We start from the raw sequence: 19,927 nt of genomic DNA on the forward strand, positions 1-19,927 counted from the left end.
GTGAAGAAACTCATTGGTAGCTTGATGGGGATGGCATTGAATCTATAAATTACCTTGGGCAGTATGGCCATTTTCACAATATTGATTCTGCCTATCCATGAGCATGGTATGTTCTTCCATTTGTTTGTGTCCTCTTTGATTTCACTGAGCAGTGGTTTGTAGTTCTCCTTGAAGAGGTCCTTTACATCCCTTGTAAGTTGGATTCCTAGGTATTTTATTCTCTTTGAAGCAATTGTGAATGGAAGTTCATTCCTGATTTGGCTCTCTGCTTGTCTGTTACTGGTGTATAAGAATGCTTGTGATTTTTGCACATTAATTTTGTATCCTGAGACTTTGCTGAAGTTGCTTATCAGCTTAAGAAGATTTTGGGCTGAGACGATGGGGTTTTCTAAATACACAATCATGTCATCTGCAAACAGGGACAATTTGACTTCCTCTTTTCCTAACTGAATACCCTTGATTTCTTTCTCTTGCCTGATTGCCCTAGCCAGAACTTCCAACACTATGTTGAATAGGAGTGGTGAGAGAGGGCATCCCTGTCTTGTGCCAGTTTTCAAAGGGAACTTTTCCAGTTTTTGCCCATTCAGTATGATATTAGCTGTGGGTTTGTCATAAATAGCTCTTATTATTTTGAGGTACGTTCCATCAATACCGAATTTGTTGAGCGTTTTTAGCATGAAGGGCTGTTGAATTTTGTCAAAAGCCTTTTCTGCTTCTATTGAGATAATCATGTGGTTCTTGTCTTTGGTTCTGTTGATATGCTGGATTACGTTGATTGATTTGCGAATGTTGAACCAGCCTTGCATCCCAGGGATGAAGCCCACTTGATCATGGTGGATAAGCTTTTTGATGTGCTGCTGAATCCGGTTTGCCAGGATTTTATTGAGGATTTTTGCATCGATGTTCATCAGGGAGATTGGTCTAAAATTCTCTTTTTTTGTTGTGTCTCTGCCAGGCTTTGGTATCAGGATGATGCTGGCCTCATAAAATGAGTTAGGGAGGATTCCCTCTTTTTCTATTGATTGGAATAGTTTCAGAAGGAATGGTACCAGCTCCTCCTTGTACCTCTGGTAGAATTCATCTCCTGTATAATTTTCAGATCTCTGTTTTTTCTTTTAAAAATAAGTCTCTGTTTAAAATCAAGCTGTTAGCTTAGCCTAACATTTCTTGTTTGGCATATTATAGAATACTCCTAGCTGATCTCTTTACTTTTTGTGCCCCTCTGAGAAAACTAAACAAAAAGCCAAAGGCAAATTGGGCAACTTTCCTTCTCTTCAGATCCTTTAGTGGCTTTCCAAAATCCTTAATGTGATCTTCCAGGCTTTCCATAATCCAGCCACAACTTTTTTTTCAGTCTCATCTTTATTTTTCTCTTGCTTTCTGTGTTTATTACCATTAGCTTTCTTTTAGATCTTGGAAAGGGTAATGCTTAAGAGATTTTGTTTCCCTCTGAACTTGTTCTTTAGATCTGAGCTCAGTGTTACTTCAAGGAACACTTTATTCCCCGGATCAGGATCCCATGTTCTTTTTCATAGTGTCATACACCTTACATTCTGAAGATCACAGTTTATAATTTAATGTCTATTTAGATTAGTGTCTGCCTCTCCCTACTAGACTGTAAGCTTCAAGTGGCCAGGAGTAGGTCTGGTTTGCTATACCTGTGTTGAGGACAGTGGCATAAAATATATGTTTATGTGCTATATAATGACATTTCGGTCAATGACAGACCACATATGTAAGCTGATTCCATAAGATTATAATGGAGCTGAAAAATTCCTATCACTTACTATGTTTACTATACCTTTTATCATTATTTTAGAGCATACTTCTACTTATTAAAAAAAAAAGTTAACTGTAAAACAGCCTCAGACAGGTCTTTCAGGAGATATTACAGAAGGCTTTGTTATCATAGCAGATGATAGCTCCATGAGTGTTACTGCCCCTGAACACTTCTCAGCAAGACAAGATGTGGAGATGAAAGACAGTGATATTGATCATTCAGACCCTGTTGTAGGCGTAGGCCAGTGTGTGCATTTGTATCTTTGTTTTTAACAAAAAAGGTTTAAAAAAGTTAAAAAAAAGTTTTTAAGTAGAAAATACCTACAGAATAAGGATGTAAAGAAAATATTTTTGTATAGCTGTACAATGTGTTTTAAACTATGTGTTATTACAAGAGTCAAAGAATTTAAAAACTCATAAAATTTATAAAAATTACAGTAAGCTAAAGTTAATTTATTATTGAAGAAAGAAAATTTTTAAAAATTAGTTTAGCCGAAGTATACACTTTATAAAGTCTACAGTAGTGTACAGCAGTGTCCTAGGCCTTCACATTCACTCACCACTCACTCACTGACCCAGAACAACTTCCCATTCTGCAAGCATGGGAAGTTAAATGTGTTTAGATACATAAAAACTTACCATTGTGTTTTAGTTGTCTACAGCAGGGGTCTTCAGCTGTACTGGTCCCCCAATACTGGTCTGTGGCCTGTTAAAAACCAGGCTGCAGCAAGCTATAATAGCATTGCTGCTTGAGCTCCACCTCCTGTCAGATAAGCTGCAGCATTCGATTCTCATAGGAGTGTAAACTCTATTGTTAATTATGCATGCGAGGGATCTAGGTTGCACACTTCTTATGAGAATCTGACTAATGCCTGATGATCTGAGGTGGGTCAGTTTCATCCAAAACCATGCCCGCCAACCCCCCACCCTGTTCTGTGGAAAAATTATCTTCCACGACACCGGTCCCTCATGCCAAAAAGGTTGGGGACCACTGGCCTACGGTATTCAGTACAATAACATGCTGTAAGTTTTGTAGCCTAGGAGCAATAGGCTATGTCATATAGCCTAGGTATGTAGCAGGCTATACCACTTAGATTTGTGTAAGTACAATCTGTGATGTTCTCAAGCACAAATTGCCTAATGACATTTCTCAGAATGTATTTCTGTCATTAGGTGACACATGACTGTACAATAAACTTGTGGTAAATGAATGACACCTGCTTTCCTGTAACTCATGTTACAGGCCTCCAAGTATTTGAAAACTGTTGTGTCCCTCCTTTAATCTTTTCAAGTTAAATACTTTTGAAATACTTTTGATTTCTTGAATTCTTCCTCCATTTTGTATGGTTTGCAAGTCCCTAATCACTTTAAATGTTATATTTTGGGTGTGCCCTAGTTATAGATATTTTTTAGCCCAGATTAGGAGATCACACCCCAGATGATATCTCTGTGCAAGGCAGAATATTGCCTCCCTCATTACAAAGTATACGAGATATAGGCTAAACAACCATAACAACGAGGACCAATGTGCAGTGGCAAGAACAAAAGTTTCTCTCTTGTTTAGCAGTCCAGAGGTAAGCAACTCTGTTCCTTGTTGTCATGCAGGATCCTAGTTTCCTTCTGTCTTTAATTTTTGTCATTCCTACTGGTGGTGTCATGTGCATGGGTGAGACTAGCTCTTTACCACTCTGTGTTTCAGCCCTCAAAAGAGAAAAAGGAAGTGGAGGGCAAGCCACTTCCTTATAAAGGTATGCCCTGAAGATTGCATATGTAAGTTAGGTGACTGTCTTATTGGCCCCAACTTAGGTACAGGCCACAGCTAGCTGTCAGGGAGCCTAGCTCATTGGCCATATGCCCAGAAAGTTTTCTTACTAAAAGGAAGGAATACTTTGCTTGTTTGGCATTAGTTTCCTACAGTTGGTGAATGTTTTTTTGTTTTATTTATTTATTTATTTCTCTCTCTCTTTTTTTTTTTTTCTTCTTGTCAGCCTTTTCAAAAGGTTGAAAATTGGTGCATGCTGAATTTGTGGTCATAATTGCTGTTCATTGTTATGCTGTTTATTATTTAAATGTAACAAACATTTGCATTTATTAAATTTTTTAATGCAAGTGATAGACTGGTAATCAGCAGTTCTTCTCCCCCCTGCCCCGCTTTTTTTCTTTTTGCCAGAGTTTGTGGTTGATTACTTCATTTCTAGCCCTAACATACAGAAATTCAACACATATTTATTACTACATACCAGGCACTCTGTATTACAGATATATAATATTGAATAATACAGATTGTTCTCTTTCACAAAGTTTGTATTCAAACATATTGCTTGATTTCTTTTGTGAGTGGTTTAAATTAGGGGTTGGCAAACTTTTTCTATTAAGGACCAGATAGTATTTTCTGCCCTGTGGCCTAAAATTTATGTAAAGAATTCAAACAACCCAATAACAACGAAATAATCTGATTTAAAAATGGGCAAAATACCTAAATATACATTCTGAAATTTGAAGACATACAACAGGTATATGAAAAAATGTTCAACATCATTCATCATCAGGGAAATAGAAGTCAGAACTACAATGAGACATCACCTCACCCCAGTTATGGCTGTAACAAAAAGACAAAAAATAAATGCTGTGAGGATATGAAAAAAGGAGAACTTTTATACAGTTAATGTCAATCTAAATTAGTACAGCCATTATGGTCAACAGTGTGGAGGTTCCTTAAAAAATTAAAAATAGAGGCCGGGTACGGTGGCTCAAGCCTGTAATCCCAGCACTTTGGGAGGCCGAGACGGGCGGATCACGAGGTCAGGGGATCGAGACCATCCTGGCGAACAAGGTGAAACCCCGTCTCTACTTAAAAAAAAAAAAAAAACTAGCTGGGCGAGGTGGCGGGTGCCTGTAGTCCCAGCTACTCGGGAGGCTGAGGCAGGAGAATGGCGTAAACCTGGGAGGCGGAGCTTGCAGTGAGCAGAGATCGTGCCACTGCACTCCAGCCTGAGCGACAGAGCAAGACTCCATCTCAAAAAAAAAAAAAAAATTAAAAATAGAACAACCACATGATCAAGCAATTCCACTTCTTGGTATATGTCCAACTCCAGGAAATTTACTCAGTATGTTGAAGATCTGCATTTCCATGTTTATTGCAGCACTATTCATAACAGCCAGTTTGTTTTTCCTAAAAAAATAGTTGTCCTTGACCATTTTTTGAAATGTTATTCTTACATCATTTTAATTGCATTACTTCTTACTTCATCCTTTCACAATTCCATTAGCTAACTCTTCCTCCTAATACCTGTTTTAAGTGCAGTTCTTGGTTCTCTGTCTCTCTCTATTCTCTCTCTCAAGTCTTAGTCACTTAAAAAAGTATATGTTATAGACAATTTGCGAATCTATGCATCTGTTCCTTACCTTTTTTGATCTAGTTATAACTCCAAATCTCACTTATCTAAAATCTGTAAATATTATGTACTTCAGTTCTTTGAGCTTGAAACCTTATTTTGAGTCATTTTATACCATCAAGGAAATAATAGGAGTTGTAGAGGTGGACAGTAACATGTGAAAACTTGTAGAGGCAGCAGAAATTATTTAGAATTTGGGAAATGTATATTTAGAATGTGGCAAATGTGGAGAATGTGGCAAATGTTGGTCTGTTACTCCCTTGGAATAATAGATCAGGAGGGGCTTTGTCTTCCTTAAAAAGCATTTTCTAGTTTGATTCTATAGGTAGTATGGAGCTACTAAAGGATTTAAAATGGGAAGGTTTAATGATAAGATGTTTTCCCCTAGATTATTTGTAGCAGTATGTAGGATGGCTCTTGGGGATGGGAATCCTGAAGCAAGGATACTGGTTAAGAGGTTTTACAATTAGGTGAGAAATGATAATTTCCTGAATTAAGGCAGTGGTACTGCAGATTTAGTTAGAAGGATAGATTTTGATTAAGTGATGAGGAAGAGGGATTTATCAATTCCTGATTTAGGACCTGAGAAAATGAATATTATTAACTGGCGAAGTACATACAGAAGGAGAAAACGAAGGTTTGGGAGGGGAAGGGAACCTTACAAAAAAACGAGCTCTGTTCTGTAGGTATTAAATTCGAGGCCGGGTGCGGTGGCTCAAGCCTGTAATCCCAGCGCTTTGGGAGGCCGAGACGGGCGGATCACGAGGTCAGGAGATCGAAACCATCCTGGCTAACACGGTGAAACCCCGTCTCTACTAAAAATACAAAAAACTAGCCGGGCGAGGTGGCGGCGCCTGTAGTCCCAGCTACTAGGGAGGCTGAGGCAGGAGAATGGCGTGAGCCCGGGAAGCGGAGCTTGCAGTGAGCTGAGATCAGGCCACTGCACTCCAGCCTGGGCGACAGAGCGAGACTCTGTCTCAAAAAAAAAAAAAAAAAAAAAAAAAAAAAAAAATTCGAGAGTGTCTGTGGGCTGCCCAGGAGGCATTTGTATGTAAAGATCTGAATCTGAGGCAAAGTTTTAAGTTAGAGATGTAGATATGGAATGTAGTAGGGTACAGGTGGTAGTTACATCTGTAGTATAATTGAAACCACCCGCAGATAATATGTTGAATGAAAATTGGGCCAACTCTGCAACAACCACGTTTTGGAGAGGAGGAAGCCTGGAAAGGGAAATCAAGAAAGCAGGTGACTGAAAAGCATTTCTTGAATTTGGCTGTGAAGAGGTCATCAGTGATTTGTTTCAGGGAAGTGGTGTGGGCAGAAGCCTGACTGCAGTGATATGAGATATAAATAAGAGGTGAGGTGAGGTGAGGTGAGGCAGTAGAGACAGGTAATGCAGACTAATATTACAGAAGTAGGATTTTTATGTGAAAAAGGTATATCATGTTGCTTTTGATGGCAAGTTGCAGGATAGTCAATTTTAAAATGGGCTTAAATGATGAAAGAGATTTATTGGCTTATGGAATGGAAAAGTCCAGAGGTGGGATTGATAGTTTGAATGTTTCACGCTTGGGGTTTGCAGGCAGGACTGGTGGAAGGACTGGGATAGAGGATGAGAGTGTGTTTATGAGAGAGGGATAAACCTTGAGGTTTAGCCTAGATATGGAAGCAGCTAGAAGAAGGAGGAGACTGATGCTGAGGAAAAAACGTAGGTCACAGAAAGCCAGAAGTCTAAGTAAAGGAATGAAAACAGGAAGGTTGTGGTTTACTAATAAGGGCTTTCTCTAGCTAGGCTAACTTAGCTACAGTTATCCAAATAGGCTTTATACATTGCAGCTTTCAAAATCCAGTCCTAGTATTTTGTAGCGTAGTTGTTTACTTGATGGCTCTTCTGCCAGGAAATAAAAATTGCACATTGTTAATTCTTTGTCATTCGTGGATATAACATTGGTACTCACACAAAGGTGTGAGCCTGAAGATCCTCATAAGATGATAAGTTTTTCTTTGTGTATATATGAAAATAAACAAGTTGGTCTTGGCAAAATTATGAGGTTGCTATATTTTGTGGTCATACCCTGTCTTTGTCTTCTGTTGTTCCCGCCCTCCTCCTTTTTAGGTTTACTTTTTTTCTCTTTACAAATAAGAAAAGATGCTTCATATTTATTCATGTCACATGTTAATTATTCTAGGTGTTTACCTTTCTAAGTTGTCTTCAAGTTCAGTGCTGTTGAGTTTAGTGGTATTTGAATTAGGTAAACTTGTGTGGTGTGATATAAGAATATTAATTCAGTCTCACTTTGTGTGTAAAATTTAAAGTAATATGAATTCCGTCAAGTTAATAATGCATTGAGTTGCATAACCTCAAAGCCAGCAGGCCAAGTGAATTGAAAACTGCCACTTGGCAGTGTACTTCTTTAGGATTGGTCTTGAGTTTTGGCAGCTTTAAATTATGATAGGTCTTAAGAGTCACTTCTGGCTGGGAAAAAGATTTTAAAAAGATTATGATAGGTCTTTAGGACATTTGTCCCATAAAATGCCTGTGTAGAGTAAAAGCCTTTCTTAGGAAAGGAATTTCTGAGACTGGGAATAGTTGGGAGAGGTGTTTGGGGGAGACTGATACTTCTTTCTTTTTGTTTTTTTTGAGATGGAGTCTTGCTCTGTCGCCCAGGCTAGAGTGCAGTGTCGCGATCTTGGCTTGCTGCAACCTCCACCTCCCGTGTTCAAGCAGTTCTCTGCCTCAGCCTCCCGAGTAACTGGGACTATAGGCATGTACCACCATGCCCAGCTAATTCTTGCATTTTTAGTAGAAACGGGGTTTCACCATCTTGGCCAGGCTGGTCTTGAACTCCTGACCTCGTGATCCATCCGCTTCGGCCTCCCAAAGTGCTAGGATTACAGGCATGAGCCACCATGCCTAGCCGAGACTGATATTTCTTATTACCCCTAAAAGCATATGATTCCTAGAAATGTTGCTGAAGGTTAAATCTACTTTAGTTGTTTTAGAGTGCTTAGAAAGATTAGAAAAATGATTTAAAAAGACTTCCCTTTCTTCCCCTTCCTTGTCTCTATATCCCATGGTGAGCCTTTGTTCCATGCTGCCACCCCTGGCATTTTATAGCATGATGATCATACAAAACTTACGGAAAGTAATTCATATGAATATATATAAAGTAATTCTGGCCTGGGTGGCTGCTGCTTAAGAATCATCTGAAGTGATCTTGAGGGGAGGATTTGTAAGGAATTAAGAAATCTTCACCCCTGCTATTTGAGAACAAGATCTACAGCCTTTTTTTCTGTGTATACATGTGTGGGTGATGTTAAATTTTCTATGGAAAAAAAATTGATTCTAAAAACGCTGCTGAAGAACAAATGGTGAAGAATTGTGGTAAGGTATCCTAGATGGTCGTTTATGTAGACTGTTTCCTATTAAGGCAAAATAGGTGGTATTTAAAACATTACGGTAGATTCTTTAAATTTTTTTTTAATGTTCAATAAAGAGCCATTTTATATAAAGGCACAGCTGTATGTTAGGCTTTTAAATTTAATCTGCATTTTAACAGAGGTAGAAAATGCTAGGTAACTGATCTGAAGTGGAAATTCTGGTTAAATGCAGCATTTCTAGTCTAGTCCATTGCTATGTACAGGATCCATCTCTATCCTTGAGAAACTCTGAATTGGAGGTTACATAAGATAAGAACATACATGAAATGACTAGACGAATAGTATCAGATTGTATGGAATTAATTGATAGATTCCATTCAAATGCTAGATAGGATGCTCTGGGCTACATATTTGTATAGGATATGCCCTCAATTCACTAGAGAGTTGATACAGTGAAAATGTATGTTGCCCATAGGTAACATTAGACTTCAGAGAAGGGAGAGATCATGGAGCATGACCAGAAAGACTTCTGGAAAAAAAAAGAGCTTTTGAACTGCTCTTTGAAAGATGGATACGATTTGGGTTGATAGAAAAGAGGACATTCCAGATTGGCCAAATTCAAGAGAAAAATCACTGGAGGTAGAAATAAGTGTGTTGTAAGTTGAGTAGAGAAAAAAGACTGGGGCCAGGCGTGGTGGCTCATACCTGTACTCTTAAAACTTTGGGAGGCCAAGGCAGGTGGATCAGTTGAAGTCAGCCTGGCCAACGTGGTGAAAGCCTGTCTCTACTAAAAAAATACAAAAATTAGCCAGGCATGGTGGCGCACACCTGTAATTCCAGCTACTTGGGAGGCTGAGGGAGGAGAATCGCTTGAACCCGGGAGGTGGAGGTTGCAGTGAGTCAAGATCACGCCATTGCACTCCAGCCTGTGGGACAAAGAGTGAAACTCTGTCTCAAAAAAAAAAAAAAAAAAAAAGATTGGTCTGTCTTGGTAGCGGTGAGCCTGGTATCCTGATATCTGGGCTAAAGTGAAGACTTTGAAGCTAGGGAGTACAAAATGAACATGGAAGATTAATCTGACCATGGTCTTTTTTTCTCCCTGCCCTGATGATTTTACTTTTACATGTTTTTTTTCTTAAACAAAAAATCACACTCTAAAATAGTTAAAATATTACAAAGTTAAAAAAATCATTTTTAGAGAAGTTTAAGTATTAAATAGATCTTAATGTCTTCAATATTTCTTTGAGATGTTCAGGCTAACTCACACATTGAAATTTGCTTGTGGCAAATGTATTAGTGTATTTGTCAGTGTGCTTGGGTGCCTCTCTGACTTTTTTCAAGGTATTGACCATTCAGTTCTTAGTTTGTAGAAGAAATGGCAACATTGGAAACAATAACCTATTTTAATTCTTTAATTATATTATAGTTGTACCTCAGTCCATTTTTCCCCCTTTCATTTTATCTTAGGTCAACAGGACATACTGCTGTGGCACCTACCGAGCAGGTCCTATGCGGCAGATAAGTCTTGTTGGAGCAGTAGATGAAGAAGTTGGTGATTATTTCCCAGAGTTCCTTGATATGTTAGAAGAATCACCATTTCTGAAAGTGAGTGTTAATTAAGATTATTAAAGTTTTGATCTTTACTTAAGTGGGCCCTTTATATGTTGAAGAGTATTAAGCTAATATTGCCTATTGAAATTAAATTTATCCAGTGTTTTGCATAGAAATGTTTAGATATAATAATATTGGTACAAAGTACTTAAATTCAATTATTCTTTTTAATATAAATTACTATGTAGCATTTGTTTCTTTATATACAGTCGTAAAAAAGTCTTCTTAGAACTTTTATTTGGGTGGGGGGATTAACTTATAAATCACTGAAACGATTTCTTAATGTGACTAATCCGTCTGATTTCTAGATGACTTTGCCCTGGGGTACACTTTCCAGCCTCCGACTCCAGTGTAGGTCCCAGAGTGATGATGGGCCTATAATGTGGGTAAGGCCAGGAGAACAGATGATCCCTACAGCAGATATGCCAAAGTCACCCTTCAAAAGACGACGGTAAATATTTCTTTTCTTCAAATAAACAAAACTACTTTTTTTTAGTTGGTTGCTTATAAAAATGAGCACAGTTTGAAAACCATTTGTCTTGGGCTCCCTTAAGTAAATATTTTAGTTGTCAGTTCCTCGTTTCAGTTCAATCATCACACAGTTATCACAGTGAGGCATTTTTCTAAAACACAAATTTAATTTTTACTTATTTTTTAAAAACCTGTGCCCTAACTACCTGCAGGATAAAAGATCAAATCCCTTAGTGTGGTTTACAAGGATCTTTCATAATCTGGTCAGCTGTACCTCTTCTAGACGTATCTGGTTTTAGTCTTCTCCGGCCATACTGAATTCACTTTCCAAACCATAGTCTATCATAACGCTTTGCTTTTGCACTGTTTTTTTTTTCTTGAGATAGGGTCTTACTCTGTTGCCTAGATCTAGAGTGCAGTGGTACAATCATAGCTCACTGTATTCTTGAACTTTTGGGCTCAGGAGAGCCTCCCAAGTAGCTGTGGCTATAGGTGTGCACTACCATGCCCATCTGATTCAAAAAATGTTTTGTGTATTTTATTTTTGTAGAGATGGGGGTCTCATCATATTGCCCAGGGTGGCTTTGAACTCCTGGCCTCAGGTGATCCTCCTGCCTCAGCCTCCCAAAGTGTTGGGGTTACCGTCCCACAGCAAACTTAATACATTTTCAAAACTTAGCTTGAGCTCGGTACAGTGTCATATGCCTTTAGTCCTAGCTACCTGGTAGGCTGAAGTAGGAGGATCACTTGAGCCCAGGACTCCACAACAAGATCCTGTCTCAAACCAAAACCAAAACCAAACAAAACTTAATTTGGACGTCACCTCCTTTGTGAAGTTTTTCTTTCCTCCCTTAGGTAACTTTGCTACAGTGTTCTGTTCATTAAAGTTCTGTTTACCTGTTTTTATTTTTTACTAATATTTGAGGTGTGCTTTGGGAAGACAGGGACTATTTTATTCATCTTTGTCCTCATGACATATACTAGGTAACCAGTATTTGCTACATGAAACCAGTAATGTACCGTAGTACCGAGCCTCAGTAATTCATGTTGTGCTAACATGTTTTGTGTTTCAGACTCTTAAGACAAATGTAGATTAACTCACTCTCTAGTACTTTGAAAAATCTAATTTAATGAGACCGAAAATGATTTATACCTGCTTAGACTATGAAAATAGCAATTCAAAGTAAGTGCCCAGAAGTGAGTTTTAATGAACTAATCTAAACCTTAACTTAAGACTCACAGGAGAATGATACTTGAGCTAAGTATGGAATAATCTTAGGTACTTGAAATGCATGAAAATACTTTGAGAAAATTATGTACGAATGCAGGGTGGTGGGATGATAAAAACCCAGGAGTTATTTGAAAGTTCTGCGCATTGTTAGATTATAGCAGTTTTTGTTGCAGGATGATGACGAATCTTGAAATCTTACTAAATTGTTAAATACGATATACATTTTTTGTTCTGTAATCTTCCCCCCCAAAATCACCATCATTTGTTTCCTGAAAAAAGTAATAGGAAAGAGTAAAAAGAGGGCAGGCGCAGTGGCTCACACCTGTAATCCCAGCACTTTGGGATGCTGAGGTGGGCAGATTGCTTGAGTCCAGGAGTTCAAGACCAGCCTGGACAACATGACAAAACCCTGTCTCTAGTAAAAATACAAAAATTAGCATGGTGGCACACTCCTGTAATCCTAGTTATTGAGGTGGTTGAAGCATGAGAATTGCTTAAACTCGGGAGGCCGAGGTTACAGTGAGGTTGCAGTGAGCTGAGATGGTGCCTCTGCACTCCAGCCTGGGTGACAGAGCAAGACTCCATTTCAAAAAGGAAAAAAAAAAAAAGGAAGAGTAGAAAGAAGGCAGGCCGGGTGTGGTAGCTCACACCTGTAATCCCAGCACTTTGGGAGGCCAAGGCAGGCGTATCACCTGAGGTCAGGAGTTCGAGACCAGCCTGACCAACATGGTGAAATCCCATCTCTACTAAAAATACAAAAATTAGGTGGGCATGGTGGCAGCCGCCTGTAATCCCGGCTACTCGGGAGGCTGAGGCAGGAGAATTGCTTGAACCCGGGAGGTGGAGGTTGCAGTGAGCTGAGATTGTGCCATTGCACTCCAGCCTGGGGGATAAGAGCTTCTTTGTCTCCAAAAAAAAAAAAAGAAGGCAGAAAGCCACCATTTAGGCATATTAACCTTTCAAATTATATATAAATAAATAATCTTTTTACAAAAATCCATTGTTTGTGTGATGTTTACTTTAAAACTTGGGAATTTTTTTTCCCTTAGGCTTATGCGTTATATCAAGATGCAGCTGTATCATTTCTAAACAACTGTGTAGTTTACTGTATGGTTGTATCAAGATTTGTTTAACCAATTCTTGGTTTTGTTTTTGTTTTTTTCTTTGAGACAGGGTCTTACTCTGTCACCCAGGCTGGAGTGCAGTGACTTGATCAGGGCTCACTGTAGCCTACCTCCCAGGCTCAAGTGATCCTACCACTTCAGCCCCCCAAGTATCTGGGACTACAGGTGCCTGCCACCATGCCTGGCTAGTTGTTTTTTTTTTTGTTGTTGTTGTTTTTAATTTTAATTGTAGGCCTCACTGTGTTGCCTGGACTGGTCTTGAACTCCTGAGCTCATGCAATCCTCCCGCCTTGACCCTTACCAACTCTTTATTACTGTAATGTTTTCCCAGGTTTTCAATGTAAACAGTATTTTCAAAACATGATACTGGTGTGCTGGAGCCAGTTTGTACCTGTTCACAAAGGCCATCATTAGCATCACTTTCTAATTCCACATCGTGTGATGTCACGTTAGTAACTGGAAATTGTGTTAGGTTTATTTATACCATAGAAATCAGCTAAAATCAGCCACCTCCCCGACCTTCAAGCCAGAGGTAAAATATATAGAGCGTACCACTGATTGTATGTGGATGGATGTTTGGTAGATACGTATGTTTGTGCATATGTGTGTTTCTTTTCTTTTTTTTTTTTAATATTTTTTGAGACAGAGTCTCACTCAGTTGCCAGGCTGGAGTGCAGTGGCGCCATCTCGGCTCACTGCAACCTCCGCCTCCCGGGTTCAAGTGATTCTCCTGCCTCAGCCTCCTGAGTAGCTGGGACTACAGGCATGCACCACCACGCCCAGCTACTTTTTGTATTTTTAGTAGAGACGGGGTTTCACCATGTTGGCCAGGATGGTCTCAATCTCTTGACCTTGTGATCCTTCCACCTTGGCCTCCCCAAGTGTTGGGATTACAGGTGTGAGCCACTGCACTCGGCCATGTGTGTTTATATTCTTAGTAAAAATTCCTAAAGGCTCAAAGTATACACATTTCTAACGGACTTCCAGAAATATACCAATTTATACACCCACTCATATAATGATACAGTTCCCCTTTTACTTATACTCTCCACTAACATTTTTAACTATATTGATCTGATTGGATAAAAATGTCTCATTTTATTTTATTTAAAAAATTTTTATTAGACAGAGTCTTGCTCTTGTCTGGAGTGCAGTGGTGCGATCTTGGCTCACTACAACCTTTGCCTCCCGGGTTCAAGTGATTCTCACGCCTCAGCCTCCCAAGTAGCTGAGATTACTGGCGTGCGCCACCATGATTGGCTAATTTTTGTATATTTAGTAAAGAGGGGTTTTGCCATATTGGCCAGGCTGGTCCCAAACACCTGGCCTCAAGGGATCTGGCCACTTCGGCCTGCCGAAGTGCTGGGATTTCAGGCATGAGCCACCACGCCCAACCCCAAAATGTCTGATTTTAATTTGCTATTTTTTGAGGGGTTTCTTACTTTGTCTTTGGTGATTTCCTTTTAATTTCCTTTATATATATTTCTATTTTGGTGTTTTTCTTTTGTAAAAATCCCATATATATTATGACTATTAAGCTTTTTTCCCTTTTCTGTTCCAAGTTTTTCTCTTTGTCTTTCAGCTTCAGTATTTTTTTTTTCTTTACTCACAGAAGTTTTTGTTTATATGATCTATCTTTCCTTTTGAAATTTCTCCTTTAGCAGTAGGCTTAGAAGAGCCTTCTCTTATTCAGTGTTATAAAATACTCACCTACATTTTCTCTTAGTACTTCTGTGATTTCAGTTACATATTTAATCTACCTGGAATTGGCTTCAGTATAGAGGAAGAGATTTACATTTTTTCCAAGTAGTTAGGCAGCTGTACCAACATCATTTATTTAATAATTCATCTGAGGTGCCATCAAATTTTATTTCTATTGGGATTAAATATTCTTAAGTGAGGCATTCAAAAGCATTTTGAATTAGAATTGAATGTATCAGAATGTAAATGCTAATGTCCATCTTTTTGTGTTAGTGAAAACTTCTTGTTGCAGAAAATGATGGAATCGATGTGAGAAGCTGTTCAGTTACCAAGGACACTGCTACTGAAGCTTATCTTTGGATTTATGAACTCTGAAGTTAAAGAAATATGTGCACAGAGGTTTTTAAATATCAGATAATACAGCAGGACTTAATAATGGAAAATCCTGCCCACTTTTCCTTCCCAGAGGCAAATATATTTTTACGAGAGGCAAAACCCATTTGTTTATAATACTTTTTAAAAAAGGCTTTGGCAGGGTTTTTTTTTAATTAAAAATTTTTTTAATCTTGTGTATATAATAGTTGTATATATGTATGATGTACATGTCATGTTTTCATACAGGTTTTGATTTTTTGGTATGATGGCAGGTATTCCTTCCTCTTACCTGTTCTCTGAATAGTTAAATGACCCCTACTTTATCCTCTTCCTCATTTCTTCTTTCAGTCAGCTGTCTCTACACATTGCTGGGGTTAATTCATATTCTGTTTTAAAATTATCGTTAGGTCTTACATGCCTTGTCAATAAGTGGATTCTAAAATTTTATGGCCAGCTGTGTTTACTGCAGACCCAGCTAGTAAGTTATTAATTCATATTCTAAGGTTTCAATGTTATGTCGTCACTCAAAGGAAGAATATGCAAAAGCCTCTTTCTTTTCTCTATTTCACCTATGTACTTAAAACCATGTCACATTTTTTGAAAGTTTTATATTTGGTATCATAACTTCTTTAAAAAAAAAAGTCTTCTGTTTTTCCTGCAGTTTCTGATTGCCCTGTTTTTTGAGGTAAGAACGTAAAAAAGTCTTCTGTTTTTCCTGCAGTTTCTGATTACCCTCTTTTTCTTTTTTTGGAGGTAGGAACATAATAAACTTTTCTTGACCATCCTAAATATCTTCTGTTCTCTTTATTGCTTTACATCTTTTTATTTATTGCTCCCATTCTCCTTACTGCTTACAGGGTTAGCGTTCAGATACATTACTTTCTTCCAGAACCACACTGACTTTGTCATCTGTCTGACTATAGCTTTCTTTTATAACCCTTTTTTTTTTTTTTGAGAGGGCATTGCTGTTGGTAGTTACCTAGCATTCTGTTCTTTTATCATATCCTCACACCTTTCAGAATTTTTTTTCGTACTCTCTGCTGTAACATGTCAGTTTTTTTATAAAATCTTTTGGAACTCTGTGTTCTGCCTATAGAAGGCTTATTTCAGTTATCCACTTAGGACTTCGTATTTAATGCTTTTCTCCATTAACCTATGGTGGTTGTTTTCCTAGATTTATTTCCTTCTCTTGCTTAAACACATTCTCAAGGGATAGTCTAACAAAAAGGAGGTATTCTGAGTCATTATATGTCTGAAAATTTCTTTTTCTGTTAATAAACATGATTTATAGTTTAGCTGAAGTCCAGAAGTTGTGTTGTCTCTTAGTATTATTAGCAGTGCTCTATTGTCTTCTGGCATCTAATATTATTTATGAGAAGTCCTAATGCTAGTGTAATTTTTATTCTTTTGTAGGTAGCCTATTTTTTTCTTGTCTGCAAGCTTATAGTATTGTCTATCATCCGCAGTCTGAAATTTCACAGTGTTACGTCTTGAGTCTTTCATTCTTATTTTTTAATTATACTTTTTGTTGTTTAGTAGTCACCTTAAATTGAAAGATTCATGTCTCCTTTCCTTTCTGATAATTTTTCTTACCTAATTGCTTTGGCAGTTTCTTCTTTATTTTCTCTTATTTCTTTCTGAAACTACTATTGGTTGAATAATAGATCTCCTGGTTTGATTGTCCTCATATTTCCTCTTATCTTTTTGCTTTTGATTCTGAGACATTTACTGGACATTTGTCTTCTAACCTTTCTTTGGTATTTAAAATTTTAGCATTGTCCATTTTGGTTTTTCTCTGTCAGGTTGCTGTCTTCAGATAGCTGGTGATTCTTGGTTGACCCACTCATATTTTAAAATAAAGCATTGGGTTCATTGCGAGTTCTTTTTATATTTTGGTGAGTCTTGTCAACAGGTAGACAATTGTCGGTTGTCAACTTAGAGTGAACAGGCACAGGCATAGAAATGGACACTAAATGATATGCCCAAATATCAGAGGATTATGTTCTATTTTTGTGGCAATTTCCATGTGTTTAGAGAATGTGCAGTTTTTCTGGCTGAAAGTTTATCAGGATGTTTTTCGCTATAAGCAACAAAAATTTTGATTCAAACTTGTTTATACAATAAAATGTCTGTCTTGTATATCGAGAAGTCCAGAGAGGTTGGTTCTAGACACCATATGGTCAGTGTGTCAATGCTGTCATCAGGGGACCAGATTCTTTCCTTTTCTCTGTTCTAACATTCTCTTGGCCTAGGCTTTGCACTTGCACTAGCTCCCTTTATAGCTGCTAGATGGCTGAGGCAGTTCTAGACATCATATCTGGATCTGGCTATATCTAATAGAAGAAGATAGTATATTTTCTTGTACTTTCTTAGGAGCTAGGAAACTTCCCAGAAGTCTCTTCAGCATATTTCCTTTCATACTATTAGACAGAATCTATTCATGTCTATTCCTAAATCAGTCACTGTCAGGGGAAATGAGCCTACCATAATTTACCAGGACTCATCAGAAATTAACTCTGGAGCTTGTGAATGAGGTCACATACAGGGCAGGATGAGATGCCTAATGAAAATCAGGGTTCTGTCAGGGAATTAAAGGGGAGGAATGGATGCTGGGTGGGTAGCCATAGTCTACTCCATGTGGGGCAAAATGCCTGTCTACATTTTTTCCTGCAGGGATGACTTGTTTATTTGCAGAATTTCACTTTAATTCCCCTTTTCTCAGCCTTACTTCATTTCTGTTCATCATTATTATGCCTGGCTTCTTTTTGGACTCAGGCTTTTCCAAGGTCTGTTGGGCAGGTCTCCTGCCTTTTGCCTGCTGATCTCTTTTTATGTATTCTATGCCTGTGGCTTTCTCTGCTCAGTTTTATTAGTCTCAGGTACAATAATCATTTTCCATCTTGTAAAAATTTGCTGATATTGCTCATTCATTAATTCATTTCCTTCATCACTTATTCACTATCATCTTTAGATTATTATACTTAGAAATTCTTGAGCACATAAAAAAGCAGAAAATAATATAATAAACTGCTGTGTGTTTAATATACAATTAACAGCTGTCAACTCATGGCTAATTCTGTTTCATCTGTACTCTAATCCATTCTCCCATCTAATCCCCACTTCCCTTATTATTAGTTTGAAGACTTTTACTTTCATTTTAATGTAGAAGGAGATAACATGGATGCCTAGTTTGCAATCTTGAATCAGAACTCTAGTCTAACTATAATAGGTTCATTGCCTGATGCACATGGCAAGTCAGTACACCAAAACACCAGATTGCAACAGAGAAAGAAGTTTAATTGTAGGGCCACTAAAAGAGGAGATGGGAGGAAATCTCAAATCTGTCTCCCTGAGGAGTTTGGGGGTTAGGGTTTTTAGAGGTTTTGGAATGGGCTGATGTGTGGAGATGTTCATTGGTCTGAGAGTACAAAGTGAAGTCATGGACAAAGAGATGAATAAACTATTCTCATGCTGATTAGGTTTTTCTGTGGGGGTCTTTAAATTGGTTGGCAGCAGCTGTTTGGCCAGAATTCAGGATCTGCTGAAGCCATTCTTAGCATGGGAGATTCTATCTTAAACAAAAGCCTTATGATGCTAATAGTAGAATTATTATTATTATTTTTTTTTTTTGAGACGGAGTCTCGCTCTGTCACCCAGGCTGGAGTGCTGGGGCCGGATCTCAGCTCACTGCAAGCTCTGCCTCCCGGGTTTATGCCATTCTCCTGCCTCAGCCTCCTGAGTAGCTGAGACTACAGGCGCCCGCCACCTCGCCCGGCTAGTTTTTTGTATTTTTTAGTAGAGACGGGGTTTCACCATGTTAGCCAGGATGGTCTCGATCTCCTGACCTCATGATCCACCTGTCTCGGCCTCCCAAAGTGCTGGGATTACAGGCTTGAGCCACCGTGCCTGGCCAGAATTCTTTTTTTTAAAAAAAGTATATATATATATATATGTGTGTGTGTGTGTGTGTGTGTGTGTGTGTGTGTATATATATATATATATTTTTTTTTTACAAAAAGGTTTCCCACTTCAAGAAATTCTGTCTGTAGGAACAATGGGGATGCAGATGGTCAGTATCTAGTGTTACCTGACTTGTAGTTATAAGAAAGTGGGTCTAAGTGCAGCCTGATTAACAATTATAGCTATATTTCCGTCCAGAATTTTTGTTAACTGTATGAGGGCAGCCTCACTAGTAGCATATTTTGAGAGTTGGAAATAAGATGATTGAGGGTAAAGGAGCCTTAAACTTTGACTTTTATTTTCTGTTGCTAGACAGAAGTACTACATTTGAGCCTAATCTAAGATAATATTTTCAGCTTTATTATGGCAAACAGGGAGAGGAAGGTAATTACATTAAGCATTATAATACAGTGTGTTAAATGCTAATGATCATAATCATTGAACCCTTCTCAGTCCTCATGTTATTTAAATCTGGTATTTTAGCCGACTTTTTTGTCTTACTGGTATTAATTAATTTTTTTCTTTTTTTGGTCTCTTTCTTCCTTGCTTACCCTTTGTTTAACAACCAAATCAACTCTAGATCAATGAATGAAATAAAAAATCTCCAGTACCTACCTCGGACCAGTGAACCCCGCGAAGTCCTCTTTGAAGATAGGACTAGAGCTCATGCTGATCATGTAGGTCAGGGGTTTGACTGGCAGAGTACGGCTGCTGTTGGAGTTTTGAAAGCTGTACAATTTGGTGAATGGTGAGTTAATTGAACTCAACTGTAAGGTTGGTTAATATTGTATAAGACAATGGGGACTCTATTTAAAGGTTTAGGACTAGTTTTTAAATTGTGGTAAAATACACATACAGTTTGCCATCTTAACCATTTTTAAATGTACATGGTAGAGTTA

The 19,927-nt window shown here is 38.1% G+C and overlaps 1 protein-coding gene across 1 annotated transcript in view; it reads left to right on the forward strand.

Annotated features, from left to right (window-relative positions):
* The window catches only part of RSBN1 (round spermatid basic protein 1), a 49,334-nt gene that overhangs the window by 26,570 nt on the left and 2,837 nt on the right, over positions 1-19,927 (forward strand). The window contains 3 exon segments of the mRNA XM_023222802.3: positions 10,023-10,160; positions 10,475-10,617; positions 19,609-19,776. Coding sequence (XP_023078570.1) covers positions 10,023-10,160; positions 10,475-10,617; positions 19,609-19,776 — 449 coding nt within the window.

Source organism: Piliocolobus tephrosceles, chromosome 1 (assembly GCF_002776525.5).
Source record: "Piliocolobus tephrosceles isolate RC106 chromosome 1, ASM277652v3, whole genome shotgun sequence".
In the NCBI taxonomy this organism is placed as follows: domain Eukaryota; kingdom Metazoa; phylum Chordata; class Mammalia; order Primates; family Cercopithecidae; genus Piliocolobus; species Piliocolobus tephrosceles.